The sequence below is a fragment of the Mya arenaria genome, chromosome 3 (genome assembly GCF_026914265.1).
Source record: "Mya arenaria isolate MELC-2E11 chromosome 3, ASM2691426v1".
In the NCBI taxonomy this organism is placed as follows: Eukaryota; Metazoa; Mollusca; class Bivalvia; order Myida; family Myidae; genus Mya; species Mya arenaria.
In genome coordinates, this window is record NC_069124.1 from 44042920 (window position 1) to 44064896 (window position 21977).

General features: G+C 35.0%; 1 protein-coding gene across 1 annotated transcript; it reads right to left on the reverse strand.

The window, feature by feature from the left end:
* Positions 1-1508: 1508 nt before the first annotated feature.
* LOC128227535 (glycine receptor subunit alpha-2-like) lies at positions 1509-19473 on the reverse strand. The gene is made up of 10 exons (XM_052938180.1): positions 19331-19473; positions 14475-14609; positions 10700-10767; positions 8685-8761; positions 7694-7920; positions 6015-6097; positions 5023-5154; positions 3176-3405; positions 2782-2904; positions 1509-2132 (listed from the first exon to the last, which is right to left on the reverse strand). Exons 2-10 carry the CDS (start codon positions 14561-14563, stop codon positions 1947-1949), a joined length of 1215 nt encoding a protein of 404 aa, XP_052794140.1. The 5' UTR covers positions 14564-14609; positions 19331-19473; the 3' UTR covers positions 1509-1946.
* Between the last annotated feature and the right edge of the window lie 2504 nt (positions 19474-21977).

Below are 21977 nucleotides of genomic sequence, written 5' to 3' on the forward strand. Positions count from 1 at the left end.
TGCCTAATTGGTCTTGGACTCTGGTTGCCATTATTCGAAACATCCAAATTTGTTATTTCATGTCAAGATAAATATTTTTTACAAGATCCTCAATAGGAAAAAACACAACCTTTTTTGCCGTGGATCCATTATGGATAATTATGGCGGCCCTTCGTGTGCCAAAAATAACAGAATAAAGAAATCCTCTTCACGCAGATTGGATTCGTTGCTCACCAGGGTCCGCTGTGGGCGGCGGTCCTTGTTTTAGTGAACAGAATCGTATTCGAAGCACTTAGTCGAAAAAAAAACAAAAAACGGCTGTCCGTACGTAAACCTTAAAGATGTCCGACGATACGTTTTACCCGTAGTGCCATTTTGACGCAAAAATATCAAAATTGCAGCCTCTGACTGCAAAATCATAGTGGTCATAATAACCAATGCAGTGTATTGTTAGTTCATTCAAATTTCGAATGTTGTTTTATAAAATGCAAAATTAGTTTTTTTTTCTGATAGGTGTCAGTTTTGGTTGATAGATTGCGAAAAGAAACCATTCATTACATGTTCGGTAAAGTGTTATGGCCTTATCACGTGGTAAACACACACTGTACGCCGAGCAACGATATGTGAACGGTCAATGTTTTCCCCTCACAACGAACCCGACACTTCTGGTCTCAATCATAGCTAGAGTGTAGTAGTTTCTGATTGGCAATGCCAACTTTCTGGAGGTCAATTTGGGTATTATTTGTCCTTACATATGTTGTAATGATATTTTTCTATTAAAACGCCACTTTTCTGCTAATTACTTTCCATCCTTAATTTCCTTACTAGTATGAGATTATGGCCATATAAACTAGTTTAAGCCCCCAATAGACTCGTGCTCGTGTTTCACTGACCGTTCTAAGGAAGTAATCGCATTGTTTATCGCAATTATCGATTATTTATGTGTGTTGTGTTAATACGTCTTTGTCTATATACGCTTTAGGTCTAAGGAAAAAACACAACCTTTTTGCAGTGGATCCATTATGGATCATTGCCTTGTTCCTCTTAACAGGGTTATTTTTGAATTTTCGACTACTGGGCTTGTCCCTGTAGTTTTCATTGTATTATTGTTTTATTCGAAACTGTGTTGGAGACACCTCTAAATTTGTATCTGCGGCTCGGTTAAAAATAACTGTTGTCTGTTAGCTGTTGGCTTTATCAATTGTGAAATTCTCGAAAGGTACTCAATTGACATATTTCTTTGAATAGTCTGTGGCCACTGAGCAAAATCCAGGACTGCGTTTGTGTTTGTAGATTTCCGTTCTTAATTTAATATGGCGGCGTTATTTTTTGGGTTCGGACAACACGCCAGTGTTTGCCAAAACGAAGCAGAAAGTTCCTGCCTCCTCTAGACAACAAAACTAGTCGTTACAATGGACATAGCCCTTGCTTAGATCGCTTTAAAGCACTATTCGTATAAATGCTCAGTCAATGCAAAACGTCACGGGAACCTTGGTCTGGACCAATAGGTAAGAAAGGCTCTACGCAAATCGAATATAAATTATATTGATGGGATATACAAACAATATGTTGAATCTCGTTTGAAATTACACGCAATGAATCAGTGCCGAAATCCGAGTTATTTTTGCTGGTGGTCACCAAGCTGGACAAGTGTCATTCGTTTCTCTCCTGGTCCTCTCACAACACAAGACACTCTTGCGTTTACACGTTTCTCGTCACATCAATAGTTATTAGTATCATCGTTATGGTTTATAATGGTTTAAAAATTTGTTTCAACATCGAAACAAAGTAAATTAACTAAAATGGTATAATACTTAGTACATGTCAAACTGTTAAACCGGGATACATGTTCAATTTTTGTTGCAATCACATCTTCAAAGAGAAAGAAACATGTAAAAAGTAAATTAACTCATTTACGCCGTTCAAAACACAAAATATAACGATGTCGAAATAAGCAATTATCATGTTTAAAGTCCTTCCATGAAGCCAGGAGACCAAAGGAACAAAAATATCCAGTAGGAAATGTTGAAAATGATGAACACTAGCGGGAAGACAACTCGGGACATCCTGTCAGTCGCATGGGCTCGATCGATCCCTTCTGGCCACAAACATGGCAGGTACGCATTGAGTCGCCCTAATTTTGTGTTGGACTTCTGAAGACATCACATTTAAGTTAACACGATCTTTAAGTAACATAATATTTACCAGGACTACATAATAAAACATACAACAGTTGATATATATTCAGATGGCAATTTAAAAAAACAAAAACGAATAAACGTAAATCAATTCAAACAAGCCAGTTAGAGTCAAATATTTAGTGTACTCTTGTCGTGGTTACGAGCTTATATGACTAAGAAATCAACCAACATTAACACGCACTGAAATTGCAGAAAGGCAACCATTAAGTATTATGCTTAATCATTAAGAATTTCAACTTTCGCGGTTGTCAAACTGAGTTTAAAAAGAACGTCATTGGCTGATACATTGTCAACGCATAATCTGACGCAGTCTGTTTGTATCGGACAAAAAGAAGACCTTTAAATACCCACAAATTAAAATCGGAAATTCTAAATGATTAAGCTTAATACTTAATGATTGCCTTTCTACAATTTCATTGTCTGAAAATGTAGGTTGTATTATATCTGCAATTTTAGAACAAAGACAACTAATCAATGCCGGAAATATGTTTGAGTGAATATCTTAGAATAGGAAACAAAACAGCATTAACATACAAGATGTTCACATGTTCTACGACTTTTTAAGTTAAGACTTAAGAGGTATTTTTAAACTTGAACTTACCTTTTCACTTTCATTACTTGTAATATCCGACTCAGTAACGCGGCTTTGGACGTTAACGTAGGCAAACTCCGCAAGACCAAGGAAAACGAAAGCTAAGCACGCAGCCATCCATACATCGATAGCCTAAAGAAAATAAAAAGTGTCACATAATACATAAGGTCATGGCTGGTATGCTATTATAAAAAGGTTATTCAGAACTTCTTATATTTGTTTGGCAGCATATTTTGGATGATATATCAGTTGGTCAACTGAACCAGATAAAAAAGTGTACAATAGATTAAAGATCGAATACCATTACAGAGCTACAAAACATGTCTAACTAAACCCCAAATATTAAAAAACTTCGACATAACCGAAACATCGAGATAACAGAGTTCGACATGTATAGTCTGACCTTGACATAGGAGACGGCAGGCAGATTTTCACGCACTCCGGAACTCTGCGTTGTCATAGTGAGCACAGTAAGAAGAGCCAATGAGATGCGGCCGGGGACGGATTTGCAATCAATCCAAAAGTTTACCCAGGAAAGGATCACAATCAGGATGCTGGGCAAGTAGATCTGGATGAGATAGTAGGAGTACTCCCGCTCCAGGATGAACTTTACGCCGATACATGGGTACATTACTGCAGGGAGGGTTTGGTTGTGTTAATGTTATTAAATATACGTATATTAAGGGTAAAACCCCTAAAACATATTAAACATGGGCTGATATTCAATATTGGTCTAAATTGGATGTAAGAACAATGAAGCTGATATGATTTCTTGTTATTTAAATCTGATCAATACAGTGAAGTCAATTAAGGAATGAATTGCGGGATTGATGTCATTATCGGGGTATGAACACAATTGGGCTGGTCAAAGTGTGTGGAATCCAAAGGACTCGACGCGTACTTTGACCAGCCAAATTGCGTTCATATCCCCGATAATGACATCAATCCCGCAATTCATTACTTATATTTACACCGATAGTGTATTATTTCGTTCAAGAATTGTTTAAAAATTACTTTATTCCATTTAAGAAAACCTTTCAGTAATCCTTTTTTACCCATTCGGTAAATAGAACGACCCGACTATAACCGGAAACGTTTGATTAAAGACGTAACGATAATGCGGGAAAAGATCAACCACTTGAAATCACTTTTAAAAGTAAAATTGAAACGCTTATGGCAACGATACATTTAACATATCATAATTTAACACTTTCTAAAATGTTTATTTATATTTCACGGCACCTGCTGACACAATACAAACATAACAAGATAAAAAATGTTCATGTATATTGTTATGCGATGAAATGCGATCCGAACATATCCGAAGATGTTGCGTTCATCGATTGATAAACGCAATTGCCGAAAGGCAGTTCATTTAGGGAATGGAAGATGAGGTGTAAATATTGATGTATGACCCTATGATTAACTTAATTGGCATATTGAATACCACCCATGGACAGAACGTGAACTTATACGAACATTACATTAAAACTCAATATATGTCCCATACAACTTTAAACCGGTTACATATTTATAAAATTCAGAACCGAAATAAAGTTATCCGGGTATTTGTTTTAAAACATATTGACCTATATTTAAACTGCACTCAATACCATACATGTACATACATTCACATGCCGAGGATATGTTTTACAGCGATCAAAAATTCGCTTGCCAATTTGAGTGTGTACACGAATACTGTTATAGATATAACATACAAGGATTATATATACTTTGTGTTATGGATTTAAAATATGCTTTACCATTTTAAAGAGAAATGCTTTGCATATTTAGTTTGAATGTCCTTTCGAACAGTGCATGTTCACTATTTTCTCCCTATCTCTTTGTAGCTCAATGTGTGAACGTAAATATGAAAAGACGCGATCGTATTCTTTGTCAGCAGTCGTATATCACTGGTTCTCAGAAATTTGCGCAAAAAAAATGGCCCATTCTTAGACAAACAATAAAAAAAGTGTTGTTAAAACGGTCCTTCTGTGAGAGTGCGGCTTAAAGGGCTGAAGAAGGGTTTTCAAAAATGTAACCGGGGGTTATAAATACAGTCGAAACCCTTTGGCTCGATATCACTTGGCTCGATTTCCTCGTTCGCTCGAGGGTTTCGACTGTATATACTTTATGCAAGGAATGATAAATTTGTCACTATAAAAACCTCGTTGTATTCTTGCTTTTGGCAGCAGACGTCATAGACAGGCAGGAAAATCAAAACGGAATAATACCAACGTTTCGACTTACTTCCATAGTACTCGCGATCACAGTTATACGTTGTAGACGACGTCAAACTGAACTGAGGAAACTTGATGCTTTTTGACATGGTCATCGGAGGATCGTCCCATATAAATTTTAGTTTGCTAGTGTCGAATCCATCTGTAAATTTAAGTCATAATTACAATTTAAATATTTTATCCGGCACTTGCTTAGTTTTAGTATAAACATACATATTTTACCACGATTTTGAAACAAGTTATTACAAAAAAATATTGATCACTCTCGTTAGCACGAGTTTACGCGAGAGTAATATATAATATGCTAATACTAATATGCGATAAGATCAGGGTGAGGAATCATGTGACTTCAATAAGTTTAATGATAGAAATGCATAAACATATTTTTTAAAGCATGCCTGACTTCTTAAATCTTACTTATTCCGTCAGTTGAAATTTTGGCCAAGGATTGCATCGTTAAAATACAATCAAATCTAAAATATTTCCCACGTGTAGGAGCAGAAATAGCATAGCCTTTTATAGGCTAAGAAATATTTTCCTATCTTTTCTCTCAAATGGAATTAACGTCAATATTATGTTTTATTACATCGGTTATGACCCGTGGTGGCCCATGTGAGAACCCCGATGAAGTCATGTGATTCCTCTCCCTGAAGATGTAGTGGAAGAAGAACATTTCACATGATTTTGTACGGTAAGCACAATGGTAAGCGAACTAGGCTCTCACCGCGTTCGATTCCTGGCCAGGATATTTGTGAATCTGGTTTGTGATAATCAAACAATAGGAGTAATGTGATAGCATCGTTCAATTTAATAACGTCTATAACAGTCACTAATGTTGTGATTGTTGTGCAAAACTCCCTTGCTATACTTGGGATGATAATTATCAATTGGACAAAACAACTACATCGGAAAACACCTAATGGATCTAAGTGCTACTGAATATAGCGTAAATCTATTAGGCCATATAGTTTCTAAACAACTACATATTCATAAGGGACTTACAACTTTCAAGTTCGAATTTGCACTCCTGTGTGTCGAATGGGTACTTCCGTAGATCCATCGTGCAGGAGAATGCACCAGTAACTCTGAATATGTTTTGACAAACTAATAAGCATTAGATACAATCAAATTAGAAACATTGCTATTTCAAGGGCGTTCCACAGTACATTAGTCGTTCGAAGGACCAACTCATTTAGTGTTTAAAAACATCTTTTCATGTTTAGCTGTAATTAGGAGTCGAGCACATTTTCCAAAGGAACTTTTATAAGATTTCTAATAAAAAAGCATTTGCATTTTTTCATGAAACGTCTCTATACAATATATACATGTTTTTTATGTGAAACTAGTCAGTACTACCAAATCAGCAATGTCTTGAGGCTCTATGATGATTGAAGTTATTTAAAGAATGATAATTGGATTTTTTTTTTGTAACCAGGAAATAAATTTAACCCACTATTTTTATTATTTTATTGAATATCTTTTTTTTTGAAAACTATATCATCAAGAACGCACGAGGTATTTGATGAGGTAGTGTCTTGGGTTTTTGGAACAAAACGTAGTTAAATTGTCGATGGAATTTTTCGAAAAAAATGCAAACGCTTTTTGGTCCAAAATGTCATAAAATCTTCTTTCGTAAAATTTGGTAATCTCCATATTACCCCAAAACATTTCACAAACGATGCATGTATTACTCCCTAAAAAGAGTGTTCCTTAAAACTAAATAAAACATTAACTTTTGCACGGTGAAAGGCCCTTAAGGTTATGGAAACTAACAATAGTTTCATTATTATTGATTCAAACATGTACTTGAAGTTAGCGACCTAGCGGCCTAGCGGCGTGAAGTTAGCGGCCTAGCGGCCTAGCGGCCTAGCGGCGTGAAGTTAGCGGCCTGGAGGCCTAGCGGCCTAGCGGCGTGAAGTTGGCGGCCTAGCGGCCTGACAGCCTAATTATTTTTTCTATTTCCAAGCAAATTTTTAATGCGTTTTTTTTAAAAACAATGATAAATCAAAGTTTTTTATTCATATAGTTACATAGCGGCCTTAATAAAACAGTTAAAATGCCATTGTTTTAGAAGAAAATGCATGTATACATGCTTTGAAATAGGATTCAATTTAGGCCGCTAGGCCGCCAGGCCGCTAATTTCACGCCGCTAGGCCGCTAGGCCGATGAAAGGCTTGATCGACTTTTTTGAAAAAAAAAAATGAAAAACGCTTCAGAGTGATAATGTTTGCATAAAACAGTTAATTTAAAATTGTTTGAGAATTAAAGGTAGAGAAAAATATTCTGAATATTAATAAATAATTAGGCCGCTGGGCCGCTAGGCCGCCAGGCCGCTAACTTCACGCCGAAAGGCCGCTAGGCCGCTAACTTCACGCCGCTAGGTCGCTAACTTCACGCCGCTAGGTCGCTAACTTCACGTACATGATTCAAACACTAAAATAAAAAAAGTGTTGCAGATGCTTATATAGTATTGTGTTATAGCAAGTGGTTTTGATGTCAAAATCAGTCGATTTATATAATAGATATATATACATTATTGAATATTATAGAATAATAGACTAGGTCCACTGGAAAAAAAACCTTAAGGCATGTCGAGATAATGGAACATTTTAAGACTCGTGGTCGAGGACTTACTCATAAGAATGTTAAACAATGCTATTTATAAACTTCTGAATCACAACCTTGCACTATACTGTATGATGCCATTGGGATAGATATGGACCATTTGGTTGCGAACGGTAACCTCGTGGAAGTCTGAGTATTTCTCTGTGGCAATGAACATATCCGGTTGCCATATTGCGTCAAACATGGACGGGTCCAGCTCGATTCTGGTAAGATTGAGCGTGTCGTTGTACACCAGTCTGGTGTCCTCCCAGCGTTCTCGAAGAAACAGGCTCATGGAGTATTCCTGGGAGAAAGAAGATATGTTAGTTTAGTTTGAAAAGTAGGTTGTATTAGCTCGATTAAGAAGGCAGCTGAAAGCTGATATAAATCACTTTCTAATCCATCTCCTTAGGTTAGCAAGTAAGCATCCCATACAGTTGACCTTTTAGAATGGCCTTGAGCAGGTTCTCCCAAAGTGGATCGAACCAACAACCTATTGGAGAAAGGCGGACACCTTTACCACTTGATCACCCATATAATTTCTGTCATTCGCCTATTATTATTTCTTATAAGGATTACAGTATTCGTATGTATATGTAGTTTGGTGACGTGTTTTCTTGGAGTCAATATTTAAAATTTAAGCATCCACATTTGCTCTAGAATGATTCTGATGCTTCAAAGTGTATATGTATACCTCATTAAATCAATTCTCAGAAATAACCTGTGAGAAGTTATTCCAAAGTTAACAAATGCAGCCAACGTTAATGGAATTAATTGTCATTTCTAGAGATGAATCGAAACTATACAATATCGAACAGAAGATCTCAATTAATTAATGTTATGTTTTCTGACAGTTGATGTGTTACTTCCTGTTCCGGAAAACAAAGTTTACAAATCATTATAGAAATTAAACTGAATAAAACAACAAATCTGAGCATATCAGATTTACAGGTTAATGTGTTATTTGTAGAAGCAATTGATTTTAAATTCGAATAGTATTTGTAATATATATATTCTTATAAGTCTGATTGTGATTGAGTCGCACTATTTCAAAATTGAGATGCAAACCATGTCTATTTCGCTGACTTCAAACATATTCGCAATGAACATGTTGACTGTGACATTGACCTGGCGCTCCGACTTCGCTGAAATAAACAAAAACATTAAAATAAAAATAAGCAAAATGATAATTTTCACATGTTTATCACAAACAAAACAAACAAAACACGGTAAATGTTTGCTTTTAATGTCGTACATGTCCCGAGGTTTACATCAAACTGTACCGCTTTTTCCTAGCAACCATGACTTCTATCCGGCTTCTATCACCTTTTATGAATTTCATGACTTAAAATTATAATTTAAAAACATCAAACACTCAATCACATGCTTCGTTCAAACAAAATAACCATTTTTTTAACACCAACTAAACTATTTTTATCTAAATATTAAATGTCATGCACGCTTGGCTGTTTTGTATAAAAAATGCAACCCAAATGCAATTTTATATCGTCAAACATGATTACTGTTCATATAAAATACTAATTTTGATTCAAAGCATCACAGACGCCGCAAATGTTTAAGAAACATGACTAAAAGAAAGCAGATGCAGTTCACCAGCATAGCATAGCAAGTTTGAGGTACCGGGATACGAGCATTCTTTAGGTATTAAATGAAACTGGATTTTAGTTCAATTTCTCAAGGACCTTGAACTTTGACCAACTAACGTAAAAAAAGGAAGGGTGCTGGTCAAAAATGAGTGACCAAGTTCGAGGTCTCTATGCCGTTTTTTAATAATTGATTGAAAACTGCATGTTTTTAGCTTACGGTCACAACGACCTTGACCTTTAACCAACTGAACTCAAAAGCAATAGGGATCAACTTCTAGTCATGCCCAACATGTGTACAATTTTTGAGCTCCTTGGACCATGGCGCTCTTTAAATATTGATCGGAAACCACTTTTTAGCTTGAGGTTTTCACCAACTTGACCTTTGATCCACCGACCTCAAAATTAAAATGGTTCATCTGCTGATCATGACCAATCATACAAATAAATTTGAGGTCCCTGAGCCAAAGCATTCTTCAAATATTGAATGTTCAACCGAAGGTCACCACGACACTGACCATGACCCACTGACCTCAAAATCAATAGAGTTCATATCAGGGTAATGACATACCTACATAGAAAATTAAAAATCCCTGGGCCTAAGTGTTGTTCATGCATTGTTTTGAAACCGATTTCCAGCTGAAGGAAATCTTAAGGTCACAATGACATTGAACTTTGACCAACTGACATCAAATCAAAGGGCTTTATCTGCTGGCTATAACCAACCTTAAGTTTAAGTTTAAGAAGACCTGACCTAGGCGTTCGTCAGATATTGGTCGGACACCGTAGGGACGGATGGATGGACGGATTGACGGAAATAATATCAGATTACTACATGCCACCCTTTGGGGCATAACAATGTTAGGTGCTGTAATACTAACAATTATAAACTTAAGGTTTATTATTTTTCAGTTATGAGTAAAGTGTGACACAGGCCTTAGATGAATAAGAGAAAGCCTATACTTTTCCGGTTTAAGGGGTAACATAAGACATAAGAAGTGAGCCGGTATTCATAAAACCTCTTTAGTAATTTCTTAACTTTAGTCGATTTCTTAAAGGTTCATGGTCAAAATAAGAATATTTTTTTTAACATAAAGGTATATTTTTAACATGAAATTAATGAAATTAAAGTGTTTATATATTATTAAGTTATTAAATCATATGACCAGTGAGACAAATAACGTAAGAAAATGACTAAAGTAAGAAAATGACATTTTTTTATGAATACCAGCCCAGGAGCATATATGGGAAAAGAAATTCAAAGTAATTATAACAAGTTTAATGGTATTTATTATCAAAAATGAGCATATATGATACTCAAAATAAAATTTCCATAAAAATGTTAGAACTTTATGATGATTTAATTGCTTAAGCATAGAACCAAGAATATGTTTTTTTTTAAAGTCCTATGATTGATGGGGTTAAGATTGTTTGTACATTGTTCTGGATATAAATAGTCATAAAAGGTAGATGACTTACGCATTTCATATCGTGGAGGTAACTTCTTGTCATACTTGGCTTTGTCGAAGAGTTCGTCTATGAAGGACCTGTGTGGAGCAAAAAAGAAAATGAGTTAACATTCCAATCAATTCAACACATTTATGACCGAAACCTTTGCAGAATGCATCACCGTTGACAATAAAACGACACTTAATTCATACGATGCCTAAAAATTCTCCTTCGTATGTAATTTATTTAACTTAAACCTTCTTTGCTAGTTATATATTTAAACGAAGCTTGTACAAAGTATTCTATTTCGTGAGTCATTTTACTCAAACGAGGACCAAACAAATTCTTTCTCATAAGTCGTTAGTGATTTACTCTAACGAGGTTAATACAATTCTTCTTTAAATTCTTCAGATAAAGTCTGCTTTGGAAGTAATTACGTCAAACGAGACAATATGAAGTGTTCTTTGTAAATAATTAAATCAAGCGAGGAAAGATAAATTCTTCTTTTCATGTAATCAACAAGAAAGAGGACCATACAAAATCTTCCTCCTATATTGTTTACTCAAACGAGGCAAATAAACAAAGGTTATTGGGATTACACAGAATATTTGTAAGTAAGAGGAATTGAAATATACAAGTTTGTCAAATGTTAAAACGTAGAATCGAAGAACCTTTAATTTACGTTGACATACACATTGGTATTTCGTAATATGTGAATAGCTTGAGGCAAATTATATCCTTATAAAGCGCCGAACTACTTAAATTGTTATCATAAGATCGTGGAATTTAGTCAGAATGTAATCGAGCATTTAACAAAAAAAGAAGACGGAAAATGATTAAAGCTGAGGAAAACTATTTCAGAGTTTGACTTATGTGAAATAGATACGCAATTCTCAACAAAAACCTCGTAAGAAGAGTAAAATTAATCAGTGCTTATGGGCTCTGGTAATCAAAAAACCACTTAATGCTCTAATTTCCTTCAATTATCTTAAATATGTCACGAGATCTCATTACATATCAATAATTCATAGGGGACCAGGTAAACAATCTGTAAGCCTGACAGACGATTGTTGAGGCATTACATAGATAAAGACAATACATCAAGCGATGACACAGATTGTTTCAGATTTGAAGCGTTTGCAGAACAAGAATTGGGATCGCATTACGGATATAGTCATCATCTTTTTTGAACGATTAGCAATAACTAACGCTTGCGTCAGACTCCGATTACCTCCAACCCGTCGAAGAGTATCACATTCAAGTAAGAAATTCCTTCCTATGGACTTGCCGCGGGCTCATTTAGATAAGTTGACTACTTTCTTTGAAAAAAAATGAGGAAAGTGCATGTAAGTGCAAAAAGAATATCAAAGAACGAACGAATAAGCAACGAAAAAATCTTTTTGAGTTTGTCGGCATTTAATCACATATCTATGTATATAAATACCAAGTGTAATACGGAAACAAACCAGTTGCTGCTTCTATTGTAAATTTCTAAAAAAGGTCAGTTACGATTATATTTGCGCCTTGGTGACGAAATGCTTTTCCAAAGTTTCTGTTCTGTAATTATCATCATTGGTAAAGTAATGATTTTTTAACCTTACCGAAGTGTATGTCCCAGATTCTTTTCAGCCAGTTAGCCGAACTCAGAAAGATTAATATACTTCTATTCTTAGGAATATGTCTACATGCTACAAACCGTCGCTACCCACTTTTAATGTTTATGCATGGTAAAGACAGATAACATAATTAAATGTTGCAATCCAGTGAAAAGTGAAAATCTGGGTAACAACGTTGACATATTCAAAAAGTATTGTTTTACTCAGAAATAAATTAAAATTAACTGGCTCCCTAAGCTTGCTGTGCTTATGCAAACTATATTTTTAAGATAGTAGATTATGCATTCTGTTAATATATGATTGAGTGATTGACCTGTCGCAGCAGTTTCCATAGCATTATGGATTTGATACTTGGAACATTACTTTAATAATAATTTTAGATTTGTTATGATATCGTTCAACATGTTCTTACTTGTTCAAGACCAGGTTTTGGAGTACCAAACATACCAAACAATGTCTTAACGCTTCGTTTACTGTTTGTGATGCCTCCGTTTGAAAACAAAGCATATCAATGGTTGTTTTTTTTAGAAATAGTTAAATACATAATCCTATCTTTCGAGAAACAGCAATGTTTTATTTCAATATCAATTTCCACACGGCCACGACAAAACCACACTTCCGCTCGTTGGATTGGCCGGACCTATTTTTTTTATTTAAAAAACAACAACAACAAAAAACAACAACGTTTTTGAACTCTTAAATGTACGCTTTCTTGCAAAGCGATAAATTACATCAAATAATGCGGAAAATGTTAACATAATTAGGACACTGTACAAATTGAATTAAATTGAGTACTCTATCAGGAAATTTCCTTAATAAATACACTTAGCAGGGATAATAAAGTCATAAAGATGTGTAAACCATGAGTTACACTGAGAAAAAATAAATTCGCTTTCGACCGCTCCTTTTCTAATACGTAATCACAAAACTAGTTCATTTTTATTTCGCTTACATTTTTTCTTACAACTTTTTCGCTCATGTGTAACCACAGACACGGAATTTTCAAGCTGAACTTATATTTAATGTTTTTGAAAACTTTAAATTACGATTCAAAAATTGTGAAAAGTTATTGATTTTTTTCTCATAAAATGCACTTTGTGCTGTCTACGTCAAACAATATATGGTCACCACAAATTGCATATTGATGTTTAAAAAAAAACATAAAAAAAATGTAAATTTAAGTTTGGAATTAAAAAAAATTAGTAAGAAAATTCAGTGCCAGTGGGTATGATCTAAAACAGTAGCAAATGATAAAACTCACATGGTTACATTAGTCAATGCCATAGATAGCCCAAGTAAAAATATTCCAAATGGTTTTGTTCTCAACATAATTCAGAATTCACCCATGAATATTCACCTAACCGAGTTGACTATTTTTAAGAAACTGATATTAATTTCTGAACACCTTTGTCGCATCTTTTATTGAATCTGAATATGATCTTTAATTATCAGAAGAGTTGAAGGTTTATAGAAACAAAAACAAAAAAACACATGTCATGGAACGATTATTCTAATGATTGCATATTTTCGAAGCATTTTTCCCTTTCGATAATGGATGTGCAAATCAGGGGCAAAGTATATTTATGAACTTCACATTGAGGTCTGTCTTTTAGTATTAACTATTAAAGATCAAGCAATTTAAGAAGGCCACATCGTTAATCAACTCTACCATTTTTGTAATGTTCCTCTTAGTTTTTGGATCAGCTCGGATGAAAAATACTCTTTACAGCAGCAACTAATTTAGATTGTTTTCAGCAACAGCTAACATTTGAGTTCTGGAACCCATTATCGAATTTTCGAAACAATAGTTTCAGATCAGCTCGGATCAAAAGTGCACTCACAGCATCAATTGAAGATTCTAGCTCATTTTGGCAACTCATAACGAAAGCCCCAGCAATCTAAACAGGACGTATTGTAAGGTTGGTTGCATTTTTCAATCTTAAATATTTCGTTATGGTCCCCATGTAATTTTATTTTCGGATCAGCTCGTATCGAAAGTGGTCTTACGGTATCCATTTCCATTTTTGGTTAATTATTTAAGCAATCGAACGAAACTATGAAAGTCCTTACACAGTCATTATATTTGTAACGTAACAAGAAACATAATTGTATTGATTATGCACTATAATTAAAAAAAGATTAAGAATTGGATCATGTTTTTTACGTTCAAATCAAACTACCGACAATACCTGTTAGCAGTGGACTGTACTGTAGTCATCGTAGACAAAAACGTCAGCGAAGTCACCATCGCCCAAGTCAGACCTTTGTTCACACGCATTATTTCGTTCAGACTGTCACACTTTTACACAGCAGTAGACACAGATCTGAAGATGTTAAACATCAGATAGAATAAAAACTTGATTACCGCTGATGCCGGTTCCGTCAAGCGTTTTCAGCGTCGAACCTATTACTATTTTCGACGTTTACACGGCAGTAGATACATACCCGAAAATGCCCGAACTTGGTTGAAGAAGACAGAATGTACTACATAGAAACAGATCTTATCGTTGTGTGTCTGTAAGACCTAAACCCTGAGTCTCGTGAAAGAATCTCTGTAAAGTACTTCATTACTGAGCTAAATTATATTATTTCACTAAAACCGGTAATAGAGCACCACAGCCGATGTAAGGGAGCGTTGAAGGTCTACTATCGCTATTGTTTATGTCAATGTCTACATCAACCCCCGTTATATGTGTTTGAACTAACGTTATTGCCAAGGAACAAATTCAATCAGCCCTAATAATCTATGTTGTACCTATCGTTATTGTCAATGAACAGTCTCCATCGGCCCTTATCATCTATGTTGTACCTATCGTTATTGTCAATAAACTGTCTCCATCAGCCCTAATCATCTATGTAGCAACTATCATTATTGTCAATGAACAGTCTCCATCAGCCCTAATCATCTATGTTGTACCTATCGTTATTGTCAATGAACAGTCTCCATCAGCCCTAATCATCTATGTTGTACCTATCGTTATTGTCAATGAACAGTCTCCATCAGCCCTAATCATCTATGTTGTACCTCTTTTTATTGTCAATGAACAGTCTCCATCAGCCCTAATCATATATGTAAAACTCATCGCTAGTGTCATGGAACTGTCCCCATCAGCCCTAGTTATCTATATAGTACACATCGCTAGTGTCAATGAACAGTCTCCATCAGCCCTAATCATCTATGTAGAACTTATCGATAGTGTCAATGAACAGTCTCCATCAGCCCTTATCTTCTATGTTGGACCTAAATGTAATGTAAATATAGCCTATCTTTGCTGGGGTTTTTCGTTTTGTTTCTGTCTGTAAAACCTTAACCCTGAGTTTCGTGAAGGAATCTCCATTAAGCATTATTGAAGGTATACTAATGATATCAATGACCAGTTTTATCAAACGTAGAGACCTCCGTTCTCATTTATTGTTTATGTTTTTTATTTATATTGTTCTTCTTGTCGAATGTAGGTGCCTATGTATTTTTATTGCGGAGTATTAAGTCTCATTATATAGGTAAAAGGAATAAGAGGAAAACAACACCAACAAACCACCTCTCCACTGAAATGACCTACAGGCTACATTTTCAATTTTATTCCTGTTGTGAGTGGTCGTTGTATGAATGTTGATAGTGCTTTACGAAAGTGTACATTATGTGATATCAATGACCTTGGTGATTAGTTTCATTATCTTTTGAGATGTTCTTTTTTATGCTGATAGGAAAACGTTTATTGATAAATATTACTATCAGTATCCAAATACACTAAAGTTCCAGAAATTAATGTGTAGAACTGACACCTCTACTATAATTAGAATAGCTAAATTCATAAAAAAATATTTTGTCCAAATTTAAAAGATAAATTTTATTTAGTTCCAACTCCACCTTCCTTTTTTTTCTTCTCATGCAAACTATTTTGTCATTGTTCATTGTACATATATCTTGTTGTAATTTTGTAGAGAGTAATTTCCATGTCATTGTTCATTGTACATATATCTTGTTGTAATTTTGTAGAGAGTAATTTCCATGTCATTGTTCATTGTACATATATCTTGTTGTAATTTTGTAGAGAGTAATTTCCATGTCATTGTTCATTGTACATATGTCTTGTTGAAGTGTTGTAGAGAGTAATTTCCATGTCATTCTTTGTATGTTATGTGTATCCATTGTTCGCCATTCCATTTTATTATTGTATTTTGTTTGTTTACTCTGTATGCCTGTAATAGGCCATGAGTATTCTTAATAAAAGTTCAAAGTTCAAAAAGGTTCTTCTCTTTATATCGACATACATACATACATCGTTAAACAGAACTGTGAAGTCGTTTTAACGAGGTACGTAAGACGTTTAAACAAATTACTAAGTCGTTTAAACGAAAAGCGTAAGACCAATATCAATTAATTGCTATATTTTCATCCCATTTCACTTTTCTAAATGGGGCGGGGTGACATTTTATTTTATATCTTACTTTTCTTAAATGAATGTTTCAAAGTTGAATATGTGTTCATGTTCTTTCTTATTGCATAAGGGACCATACACATGTGTTTCTAGACGAACCACGGACAGGACCGTAACAATTCTCCTTTTTCAAATGTGAATGTTATACATACACACCATAGGTATGGATCAGCCGAGACAGTATCGGACCGATAAGCAAGTACAGACCCTTGTTTAACTATTTTATTCGAATCAATACAATGGGCGGCGGCTAAAAATGAGAGGGCGGGCGGAGGATGAAAATCTAGCAATTAAATTGCCGCCTATGGCCATGTATGGCGTTTAAACGAGATAAAAAAAATACACGATGTCTTATTTGTAAGTTATGCTATTATTTTGAAATTCGATATTGGTTGACTGGGTGTGAAATAACTGGTGTTCATGAAATGAACTTGACGCACAAACATTAATGGCGTTCATACTAAAAAGGAAGTTTAAATTATCAGGAAAATATTGTACTTTCAGAAGTTAAGAATTAAAATGGTCAATTGGCTCTGAAAAAAAGGGTTATCCTGTTTATCCTGTATATATTTATATATGTCTCTCAGATCTGAGCTGTTAAGTAACGTATTTTTTTATTTTTTTTTTGTGTGATTCGGTAAGAAGTTCAGAATTAAAATGATTCATTGGCTCTGAAAAAAGGGTTATCCTGTTTATCCTGTATATATTTATATATGTCTCTCAGATCTGAGCTGTTAAGTAACGTATTTTTTTTTTTTTGTGATTCGGTATCGATATCATACCTAATTCGTTGTTAAGCAGTCTGTTATATAACCACACATGGTATTTTGTATGTAGCTATGACTTGAATATGCACAAAAATACATCTATCTATCCACCCATCCATCCATCTATCCATCAATCCACCCCATTCAATCCATCCATCACACCCATCCATCCATCCGTCCACCATCCACCCATCCACCACCCGTCCGTCCGTCCGTCCGTCCGACCGTCCGTCCGTCCATCCATCCATCCACCATCTAACCATCCATCCATCCATCAATCCATCGGTCCGTCCATCCACCATCCATCCACCATCCACCCATACACCCATCCACCCATCCATCCATCCACCCATCCATCACACCCATCCATCCGTCCGTCCGTCCGTCCGTCCGTCCGTCCGTCCATCCATCCATCCATCCATCCATCCATCATCCGTCCGTCCGTCCGTCCATCCATCTATCTATCTATCCATCCATCCATCATCCGTCCGTCCATCCATCCATCTATCTATCTATCCATCCATCATCCGTCCGTCCATCCATCCATCCATCCATCCATCCATCATCCGTCCATCCATCCATCCATCCATCCATCCATCCATCCATCCATCCATCCATCCATCCATCCATCCATCCATCCATCATCCGTCCGTCCATCCATCTATCTATATATACATCCATATTTGATTACGTAAAACGACACCCATCCATCACACCCATCCATCCATCCATCGTCCGTCCGTCCGTCCGTCCGTCCGTCCGTCCGTCCATCCATCCATCCATCATCCGTCCGCCCGTCCATCCATCTATTCATCCGTCCGTCCATCTATCTATCTATCTATCTATCTATCTATCTATCTATCTATCTATCTATCTATCTATCTATCTATCTATCTATCTATCTATCTATCTATCTATCTATCTATCTATCTATCTATCTATCTATCTATCTATCTATATATCTATCTATCTATCTATCTATCTATCTATCTATCTATCTATCTATCTATCTATCTATCTATCTATCTATCTATCTATCTATCTATCTATCTATCTATCTATCTATCTATCTATCTATCCATACATCCATCCATCCATCATCCGTCCGTCCATCCATCCATCCATCCATCCATCATCCGTCCGTCCATCCATCTATCTATATATACATCCATATTTGATTACGTAAAACGACACTGTTTATGTAAAAAACTATATCAATGTGAAAAATTACAGAAAAATTGTGACAACTGCTCAGTGTGACAATAACTCTCCAAATCTATTTTTATAAAATTACAAGGCAAATTCAGCTAAAACAAACCTGACAAAGAGATTTGGTACTAGACCAACAGGCAGCGCAGAACATTATGACGATCTACATAAATCTTATTGGAACTATTCATTATCTATCTAACAGTCTTAGTATGCTCATTCAAATACAAACTGATTCTCGAAAGTCCAGTCGTTAATGTTTTTAACAATGGAATAAATAAGTAAGCTTTATCGAAGAAACATATTCATCTCAAATAGAAAAAGTGTGTTTCGTTAAGATCATTCAAACACAAACTAACTCGAAAGTCCAGTCATTAATTATTTAACAAAATGACTGAAGCTAAATAAATAAGCTTGGTCGGAGAAACAATATCATATCAGATAGAAAAAGAGTTATATTGTTTTGCAATATAAGTAAATAAGTAAGCTTTGTCGAAAATAACAAAATCGTCTTAGATAGAAACAAAAATATTGGTAAAATTATAATGGCGATAAATATTCGTATAAGATTTACCTTTAACTTTAAATTCACAGAATCAAAGAACCGTCTTATGCAATAAAATCTCTTACCTTAGCAACCAACTGTGGTGAGGCCTGCCTTAACAAATGTGTATCCCTCACATCAACGCTTTGCAAACGCTTAAATTTATCTATCCTTTTAAGGAAAAGAAGAGAATATATGAGTTGTGTGTATTTAAATAGGGAAAATTATGAAACAGAAACTGCATGAGTAACAATTGCACCTATGAGGAAAACCTATTATTAAAAGGAACAAAGATCGAAGAAAATGCCTATTAAAGCTGCTCTCTCACAGATTGACCGTTTTGATAACTTTTTTACTTTTTGTTTGGAATGAGCCAAATTTTGCATAAATATCTGGAAACCAGTGATATAACACTGCTGAAAAAAAGATGAGATGGCATTTTATTTTATTTTTTACGTAGGGAAATTATTTTTATGGTCCAATTGATGTAATATTGTACCCAATAAATATTGTCGATGGGTATCCGGGTACACGCAGTAAGCGTTTTGAGGGTACCCGGGGACAGCTAAAGTGCCACGTAACCAACCAATACCACAAAACATCTAATGTTAGGAGCGTTTAAGGTGTTAACGTCAGGCTCATCGTCTGCTGCTTGTTGGCGTTTCCTCCTTTTTCTTTTTTCACATATGATATTATTCCACCTCTGTAACTGGGCTGGTGTTCAATATTGGTATTAATTGGATCTAAGAGCGATGTAGCTTATCGGATTCCTTGTAATTAATAACTGATCAATATAATGAATAAAATTATAGACGTGTGACAACAAGATTCACTTAAGTTGAATATTAAAAACCACCCCTGAACTCACATGAACAGATCATTTCATTTGACAAACTGTACTTGTGTTTGTTTTAGACGACAGGATTACTTTGCGGTGCTTTTAAATAGATTTATATTGTGGCGTGAAATATATAATATTTTACGGGTACACGCAGGCAACTGACGATCGATTACCCGGGTAAAACTTTTCTACCCGTTCATATTCATACCATACTTGTAACTTTAACAATACTTATTCGCCTGTTTCAATTAAAAAGGTGAATGTTGTGTGTAAGTATCATAATGATATGTTTTCAATTAAGATTTACGACATATCCACTTCAAAGCTGCACTCTCACAGATTGAACGTTTTGACAACTTTTTTATTATTTTTTTATTATCTTGGAACGAGCCAATTTATGCGAAAATGCATGTAAACCAGTCATTTAAGACTGCTGACAAAACATTAGATCGTAGATTTTTATATTTAAGTTCGAAAATTGATGTTTTTTTTCTTCATTTAGTAACGCTTTTAGCCATAAAACATTAATTATCGAACTGAAATATGAAAAACTGCGATCTGATCTTTTGTAAGCAGTCATTTATCACTGGTGTACAGATATTTACTCAAAAATTTGCTCATTCCAAAAAATAAATAAATAAACAAGTTGTAAAAACGGTAAATCTGTGAGAGTGCAGCTTTAAAGGACCAGAAATTACATAAATGTATATTCGAAATAGAAACAAAAACAGCAACAACTGCACACAACAAAAACTTAAAATTTACTTAACGTTAGCAACCATTTATCATGGTGAAATAATTATGTATTCGAAATTTCACCCTTAAAATCCCCTTAAAACACAACAAAACCAACTCTCCATTATCGTGTCATGAGTAGTTGATACAGTCATGCAACTGATTGGGCACGGCTGTATCGTATTTTGTAGCAATTGTATTGCCACCTTGATAAAGACGCATCATTTTTTTTTTAAATTTTAACTGAAGTGTAAGAAAGTATCTCTTTTATATGACAGCAAGCAATATTTATATGATCAATAGTTCTTTCCTAGTCTTTAGTAGCATAATTTAAACAGTGTGTGTATATACCACGTCATAAATGACGCCGTAAATGCTAAAAAGACGAAATGTTGCCTTGCGACGTAGCATTTAAGACGTAATTTATCACGTGGTATACATACACTATATTCAGTGATATTCCAAATGGGACCGGATGAAGGCAAACCCTCATTATTCTTACATTTTTATTGAATAACAAACATTTTATCTCAAATATTAGAACGCCTTGGAAATTATATTATGTTAAAAAGTTTAAATGAAGTGGACATACGTGTCATTAGATTTCTCCGGTCGATTTTTTTTCAAGTCGCAGCTGAAATATGTGAACTAATTTTAATGTGTCGACGTTTTATGTGCGTGAAGTTAGCACCGTAGCACCGTATCACCATATCACCGCGGTGATGCGGTGCTAGCACCGTATCTCCATATATTGTCAGATCAGTATACTAGTAGTATTAAGAGTCTCTTATTCCTGGATATGATACATATAACACTGTGGGGGCAAGACCTTACCATAGGTAAAAGTTGAATGTGAATAACCTAGGATTTTAGGCCGGCAATGCCGTATTTGAATATAGGCACATAATAGCTATTTGCCACATAGTCAGTAAAAAAACACGCCGAAACGTTGGTTTATAATTAAAAGTAAAGTATACGTGTTATTTTTTGTGTTACTCAATTAACCACATAGTCAGTAACTCATATACAGGGGAAACCTTAAAATCAGCGATGGGACCATAGCGATCAATGTCACCGTGTGGCCAAAACATGGCCATGGGTGATAGAACATGTTAATTTCCTAGGAATTCAGGCTGAATAGGCGGAATAAGGAGATG